Source organism: Tachyglossus aculeatus, chromosome 22 (assembly GCF_015852505.1).
Source record: "Tachyglossus aculeatus isolate mTacAcu1 chromosome 22, mTacAcu1.pri, whole genome shotgun sequence".
Taxonomy (NCBI): Eukaryota; Metazoa; Chordata; class Mammalia; order Monotremata; family Tachyglossidae; genus Tachyglossus; species Tachyglossus aculeatus.
Window position 1 is genome coordinate 37,975,590 of NC_052087.1, and position 8,182 is coordinate 37,983,771.

Here is an 8,182-nt window from a genome sequence, read left to right on the forward strand (position 1 = left end):
TGGACCGGAGGCCGGGACACACACTCACACACTCTCACAATGAATGAATGAATGAATGAATGGGCTCTTTCCACTGAGCCACGCTGCATTCATTCGTTTGTATTTATTGAGCACTGACTGGACCGGAGGCCGGGGAGCAGGGGTGAGGCACCTCCCACACACACACACACACACACACACACACACACACACACTCACAATGAATGAATGAATGAATGAATGGGCTCTTTCCACTGAGCCACGCTGCATTCATTCATTTGTATTTATTGAGCGCTGACTGGACCCGAGGCTGGGACACACACTCACACACTCTCACAATGAATGAATGAATGAATGAATGAATGGGCTCTCTCCACAGAGCCACGCTGCATTCATTCATTTGTATTTATTGAGCGCTGACTGGACTAGAGGCCGGGGAGCAGGGGTGAGACACCCCCCCCACACACACACACAGACACACACTCACACAATGAATGAATGAATGAATGAATGAATGGGCTCTCTCCACTGAGCCACGCTGCATTCATTCATTTGTATTTATTGAGTGCTGATTGGACCGGAGGCCGAGGACCAGGGGTGAGACCCCCCCCAACACACACACACACACAGACACACTCTCACACACACTCACAATGAATGAATGAATGAATGAATGAATGGGCTCATTCCACTGAGCCACGCTGCATTCATTCATTTGTATTTATTGAGCGCTGACTGGACCAGAGGCCGGGACACACACTCACACACTCTCACAATGAATGAATGAATGAATGAATGGGCTCTTTCCACTGAGCCACGCTGCATTCATTCATTTGTATTTATTGAGCGCTGATTGGACCGGAGGCCGGGGAGCAGGGGTGAGACCCCCCACCACCACCACACACACACACACACACACACACACACACACACAGTCTCACAATGAATGAATGAATGAATGAATGGGCTCTTTCCACTGAGCCACGCTGCATTCATTCGTTTGTATTTATTGAGCCCTGACTGGACCGGAGGCCGGGGAGCAGGGGTGAGACACCCCCCCACACACACACACACACACACTCACACACACACACACACTCACACACTCTCACAATGAATGAATGAATGAATGGGCTCTTTCCACTGAGCCACGCTGCATTCATTCGTTTGTATTTATTGAGCGCTGACTGGACCGGAGGCCGGGACACACACTCGCACACTCTCACAATGAATGAATGAATGAATGAATGGGCTCTTTCCACTGAGCCACGCTGCATTCATTCATTTGTATTTATTGAGCGCTGACTGGACCGGAGGCCGGGGAGCAGGGGTGAGACACACACACACACACACACACACATTCTCACAATGAATGAATGAATGAATGTGAATGAATGAATGAATGTGAGTGAATGAATGAATGAATGTGAATGAATGAATGAATGGGCTCTTTCCACTGAGCCACGCTGCATTCATTCGTTTGTATTTATTGAGCGCTGACTGGACTGGAGGCCGGGGAGCAGGAGTGAGACACACACACACACACACACACACACACTCACACACTCTCTCTCTCACACTGAATGAATGAATGAATGAATGGGCTCTTTCCACTGAGCCACGCTGCATTCATTCATTTGTATTTATTGAGCGCTGACTGGACCGGAGGCCGGGACACACACTCACACACTCTCACAATGAATGAATGGATGAATGAATGAATGAATGAATAAATGAATGAATGGGCTCTTTCCACTGAGCCACGCTGCATTCATTCGTTTGTATTTATTGAGCGCTGACTGGACCGGAGGCCGGGGACCAGGGGTGAGACCACCCCCCCACACACACACACAGACACACACTCACACACTCTCACAATGAATGAATGAATGAATGGGCTCTTTCCACTGAGCCACGCTGCATTCATTCGTTTGTATTTATTGAACGCTGACTGGACCGGAGGCCGGGGACCAGGGGTCACACACACACACACACTCACACACTCTCACACACACGGACACACACTCTCACAATGAATGAATGAATGAATGAATGAATGGGCTCTCTCCACTGAGCCACGCTGCATTCATTCGTTTGTATTTATTGAGCGCTGACCGGACCGGAGGCCGGGGAGCAGGGGTGAGACCCCCCCGACACACACACACAGACACACACACACACACACACACAGACACACACACAGACACACACACTCGCACACTCCCCCCACTCCCTGGCGGCCCCGCAACCGGCCGCGTCCTCGCGGGATCAGTCAGACAGGGCCCCGTCCCCAAGGCCGCCACTCCATTTATTCTTCCACCACGCCGAGCCTGGTCGAAGGAGCGAGGGAGTTGGAGGCGGAAGACGTCTGCGAGTTGCGCGCGGAGCCCTTGCGGTTGAAGGCGGACATCCGCCGCCAGATGACCGTGATCTTCAGGCTGTCGTTGGACTTGCGGGACCTGTGGCCCCGCTCGGCCTCCGGCTCCCGGCTGCCGTCCGCCTCTGTGGGGACCAGGTCATCATCATCATCATCAATCGTATTGATGGAGCGCTCACTATGTGCAGAGCACTGGACTAAGCGCTTGGGAAGCACAAGTCGGCAACATCTAGAGACGGTCCCTACCCAACAGTGGGCTCACAGTCTAGAAGGGGGAGACAGAGAACAAAACCAAACATACTAACAAAATAAAATAAATAGAATAGATAGGTACAAGCAAAATAAATAGAGTAATAAATCTGTACAAACATATATACATATATACAGGTCACGGCCTACGGCTCGCGACAACCCGTTTCCATCGTAACAACAACAATACGTCGCCAACTTGCCCTTCCCGAGCGCTTAGTCCAGCGCTCGGCACACAGTAAGCGCTCAATAAGTACGATTGATGATGATGAATAACAACGCTGGTATATGGTAGGCGCTTACTACGCGCGAGGCACCGCTCGAAGCGCCGGGGAGGATACGAGGGGATCAGGGGGCCCCACGCGGGGCTCACCGTCTTCATCCCCGTTTTCCAGATGAGGGAACTGCGGCCCAGAGAAGGAACTTGTCCTTCCCAAGCGCTTAGTCCAGTGCTCTGCACACGGGAAGCGCTCAATAAATACGATTGATTAAGTGACTTGCCCCAAGTCACACAGCTGGCCAGTGGCAGAGCGGGGATGGCGGGGATTTGAACCCGTAATAATAATAATAATGGCATTTGATAAGCGCTTACTATGTGCAAAGCACTGTTCTAAGCGCTGGGGAGCTTACAAGGGGATCAGGTGGCCCCACGCGGGGCTCACCGTCTTCATCCCCGTTTTCCAGATGAGGGAACTGCGGCCCAGAGAAGGAACTTGTCCTTCCCAAGCGCTTAGTCCAGTGCTCTGCACACGGGAAGCGCTCAATAAATACGATTGATTGATAAAGTGACTTGCCCCAAGTCACACAGCTGGCCAGTGGCGGAGCGGGGATGGCGGGGATTTGAACCCGTAATAATAATAATAATGGCATTTGATAAGCGCTTACTATGTGCAAAGCACTGTTCTAAGCGCTGGGGAGCTTACAAGGGGATCAGGTGGCCCCACGCGGGGCTATCTCCATCCCCATTTTCCAGATGAGGGAACTGAGGCCCAGAGAAGTAAAGTGACTTGCCCCAAGTCACACAGCTGGCCAGTGGCGGAGCGGGGATGGCGGGGATTTGAACCCGTAATAATAATGATGGCATTTGATAAGCGCTTACTATGTGCAAAGCGCTGTTCTAAGCGCTGGGGAGCTTACAAGGGGATCAGGTGGCCCCATGGGGGGCTCACTATCTTCATCCCCATTTTCCAGATGAGGGAACTGAGGCCCAGAGAAGTAAAGGAACTTGTCCTTCCCAAGCGCTTAGTCCAGTGCTCTGCACACGGGAAGCGCTCAATAAATACGATTGATTGATTGATTGATTGATAAAGTGACTTGCCCCAAGTCACACAGCTGGCCAGTGGCAGAGCGGGGATGGCGGGGATTTGAACCCATAATAATAATAATAATAATGGCATTTGATAAGTGCTTACTATGTGCAAAGCGCTGTTCTAAGCGCTGGGGAGCTTACAAGGTGATTAGGTGGCCCCACGCGGGGCTCACTATCTTCACCCCCATTTTCCAGATGAGGAAACTGAGGCCCAGAGGAGTAAAGGAACTTGTACATCCCAAGCGCTTAGTACAATGCTTTGCACACAGGAAGCGCTCAATACAGTTGATTGATTGATTGATAAAGTGACTTGCCCCAAGTCACACAGCTGGCCAGTGGCGGAGAGGGGATGGTGGGGATTTGAACCCATAATAATAATAATAATAATGGCATTTGATAAGCGCTTACTATGTGCAAAGCGCTGTTCTAAGCGCTGGGGAGCTTACAAGGTGATCAGGTGGCCCCACGCGGGGCTCACTATCTTCACCCCCATTTTCCAGATGAGGAAACTGAGGCCCAGAGAAGTAAAGGAACTTGTACTTCCCAAGCACTTAGTACAGTGCTCTGCACACGGGAAGTGCTCAATAAATATGATTGATTGATTGATAAAGTGACTTGCCCCAAGTCACACAGCTGGCCAGTGGCGGAGCGGGGATGGCGGGGATTTGAACCCGTAATAATAATAATAATAATAATTATGGCATTTGATAAGCACTTACTATGTGCAAAGCACTGTTCTAAGCACTGGGGAGCTTACAAGGAGATCAGGTGGTCCCACCTGGGGCTCACAGTCTTCATCCCCATTTTCCAGATGAGGGAACGGAGGCCCAGAGAAGTAAAGTGACTTGCCCAAAGTCACACAGCTGGCGGGGATTTGAACCCATAATAATAATAATGGCATTTGATAAGCGCTTACTCTGTGCAAAGCACTGTCTGTTCTAAGCGCTGGGGAGGTTACAAGGTGATCAGGTGGCCCCACCTGGGGCTCACAGTCTTCATCCCCATTTTCCAGATGAGGGAACTGAGGCCCAGAGAAGTGAAGTGACTTGCCCACAGTCCCACAGCTGACAGTTGGCGGAGCCGGGATTTGAACCCATGACCTCTGACTCCAAAGCCCGGGCTCTTGCCACTGAGCCACGCTGCTTCTCCATATAATAATGGCATTTATTAAGCACTTACTATGTGCCAAGCGCTGTTCTAAGCGCTGGGGAGGTTACAAGGTGATCAAGTTGTCCCATGGGGGGCTCACAGTCTTAATCCCCATTTTACAGATGAGGTAACTGAGGCCCAGAGAAGAGGCCCGTTCATTCAATCGTATTTATTGAGCGCTTACTGTGTGCGGAGCACTGTACTAAGCGCTTGGGAAGGACAAGTTGGCAACATATAGAAACGGTCCCTACCCAACAGTGGGCTCACAGTCTAGAAGAAGGCCCATGACCTCTGACTCTCAAGTCAGGGCTCTTTCCACTGGTCTTCGTGAAGTGCTTACTAGCTGCACTTCCCAAGCGCTTAGTACAGTGCTCTGCACACAGTAAGCGCTCCATAAATACGATTGAATGAATGAATAGGTGCCGGGCGCTGTACTAAGCGCTGGGGTGGGGACGGGCAGCTCGGGTTGGACGCAGTCCCCGTCCCCCGTGGGGCTCACGGTCTCGATCCCCATTTGACAGACGAGGGAACTGAGGCTCAGGGAATAATAATAATAATAATAATAGTAATCATGGCATTTGTTAAGCGCTTACTACGTGCAAAGCACTGTTCTAAGCGCTGGGGGGGATACAATAATAATTGCATTTATTAAGCACTTACTATGTGCAAAGCACTGTTCTAAGCGCTGGGGAGGTTACAAGATGATCAAGGCATCCCATGGAGGGCTCACAGTCTTAATCCCCCATTTTACAGATGAGGTAACTGAGGCCCAGAGAAGTGAAGTGACTTGCCCAAAGTCACCCAGCTGACAATTGGCGGAGCCGGGATTTGAACCCATGACCTCTGACTCCAAAGCCCGGGCTCTTTCCACTGAGCCACGCTGCTTCTGGGATTCCCCCCGTGGGACAACCCGATCACCTGTGCGATCAAGTTGTCCCACGTAGGGCTCACAGTCTTCATCCCCATTTTTACAGATGGGGTAACTGAGGCTCAGAGAAGTGAAGTGACTTGCCCAAGGTCACACAGCAGCCTTGTGGCGGAGTCGGGATTCGAACCCACGACCTCTGACTCCAAAGCCCGGGCTCTTCCCACTGAGCCACGCTGCTTCTCTTCAGCAGGGAAGCAGGGATGCGAGGTGACTTGCCCGAGGCCTCACAGCGGACAAGTGGCGGAGCTTATTTCTTTATTTTACTTGTACGCATTTCTTCTATTTACTTTATTCTGTTAATATGTTTTGTTGCGCTTAGTACAGTGTTCTGCACACAGTAAGCGCTCAATAAATACGTTGATGGATTGATTTTGTCATCTGCCTCCCCCTTCTAGACTGTGAGCCCGCTGTTGGGTCGGGACCGTCTCTCTGTGTTGCCAATTTGTCCTTCCCAAGCGCTTAGTACAGTGCTCCGCACACAGTAAGCGCTCAATCAATACGATTGATTGATTTTGTTCTCTGTCTCCCCCTTCTAGACTGTGAGCCCACTGTTGGGTCGGGACCGTCCCTATGTGTTGCCAACTTGTCCTTCCCAAGCGCTTAGTCCAGTGCTCCACACACAGTAAGCGCTCAATAAATACGATTGAATGAATTTATTACTCTACTTATTTCTTTATTTTACTTGTACATATTTACTCTATTCTGTTGATATGTTTTGTTGCGCTTAGTACAGTGTTCTGCACACAGTAAGCGCTCAATAAATACAGTTGATGGATTGATTTTGTCGTCTGCCTCCCCCTTCTAGACTGTGAGCCCGCTGTTGGGTCGGGACCGTCTCTAGATGTTGCCAACTTGTCCTTCCCAAGCACTTAGTCCAGTGCTCCGCACACAGTAAGCGCTCAATAAATACGACTGAATGAATGAATTTATTACTCTACTTATTTCTTTATTTTACTTGTACATATTTACTCTATTTTATTCTGTTGATATGTTTTGTTGTGCTTAGTACAGTGCTCTGCACGCAGTAAGCACTCAATAAATACGGCTGATTGATTGATTGATTTTGTTCTTTGTCTCCCCCTTCTAGACTGTGAGCCCGCTGTTGGGTAGGGACTGTCTCTAGATGTTGCCAACTTGGACTTCCCAAGCGCTTAGTCCAGTGCTGTGCACACAGTAAGTGCTCAATAAATAGGATTGATTGATTTTGTTTTCTGTCTCCCCCTTCTAGACTGTGAGCCCGCTGTTGGGTAGAGACCGTCTCTAGATGTTGCCAACTTGTCCTTCCCAAGCGCTTAGTCCAGTGCTCTGCACGCAGTAAGCGCTCAATAAATACGATTGAGTGAATTTATTACTCTACTTATTTCTTTATTTTACTTATACATATTTACTCTATTCTGTTGATATGTTTTGTTGCGCTTAGTACAGTGTTCTGCACACAGTAAGCGCTCAATAAATACGGTTGATTGATTGATTTTGTTGTCTGTCTCCCCCTTCTCGACTGTGAGCCCGCTGTTGGGTAGAGACCGTCTCTAGATGTTACCAACTTGTCCTTCCCAAGCGCTTAGTCCAGTGCTCTGCACACAGTAAGCGCTCAATAAATACGACTGATTGATTTTGTTGTCCGTCTCCCCCTTCTAGACTGTGAGCCCGCTGTTGGGGAGGGACCGTCTCTAGATATTGCCAACTTGGACTTCCCAAGCGCTTAGTCCAGTGCTCTGCACCCAGTAAGCGCTCAATAAATACGGTTGATTGATTGATTGATTGACCTCCCGGCCTCCAGGCTCTATGTAGGACGCCACGCTGCTGCACCTGTCCCGCGCCCCCACTTTTTTCTTTACGGCATCTGCTAGGCGCTCCTCGTGTGTCAGACACGGCTCTAAGCGCCGGGGTGCCTGCGGGTCAATCAGCCCACCCGGGGGGGCTCACGGTCCCAAGCGGGAGGGAGAACGGGGAGCTCATCGAGGAAACCGAGGCACGGGGAAGTCGCGGGCCGCACGGCGGGCGATGGGCAGGAGTGGGGATTAGGACCCGGGTCCTCGGGGCGGCCCCGCGCCCCCTCTTCCCTTCGCCCCCCAACCTTGCAACGGCGCCGGCTCCGCTTCCTGGGCTTCCTGGGGCGGCTCCGGGATCGTGGATTTACAGCAACCCATGGCCCCACCGAGGGCCCGACTCCGGGCGGAGGCCGGCCCTG

General features: G+C 50.9%; 1 protein-coding gene across 1 annotated transcript; it reads right to left on the reverse strand.

Annotated features, from left to right (window-relative positions):
* Nucleotides 1–2,145: 2,145 nt before the first annotated feature.
* LOC119943391 (testis-expressed protein 54-like) lies at nucleotides 2,146–8,182 on the reverse strand. Its single transcript, XM_038764344.1, has 2 exons — nucleotides 8,069–8,182; nucleotides 2,146–2,481 (listed from the first exon to the last, which is right to left on the reverse strand). Exons 1-2 carry the CDS (start codon nucleotides 8,139–8,141, stop codon nucleotides 2,288–2,290), a joined length of 267 nt encoding a protein of 88 aa, XP_038620272.1. The 5' UTR covers nucleotides 8,142–8,182; the 3' UTR covers nucleotides 2,146–2,287.

What these genes read in the sequence shown, in the direction of transcription:
- LOC119943391 (XM_038764344.1), bottom strand. Translation starts at nt 8,141, where the DNA reads ATGGGTTGCTGTAAATCCACGATCCCGGAGCCGCCCCAGGAAGCCCAG. An exon ending in GGAGCCGGCGCCGTTGCAAG is followed by an intron (nt 2,482 to 8,068) that starts GTTGGGGGGCGA and finishes TGGTCCCCACAG; the next exon opens with AGGCGGACGGCAGCCGGGAG.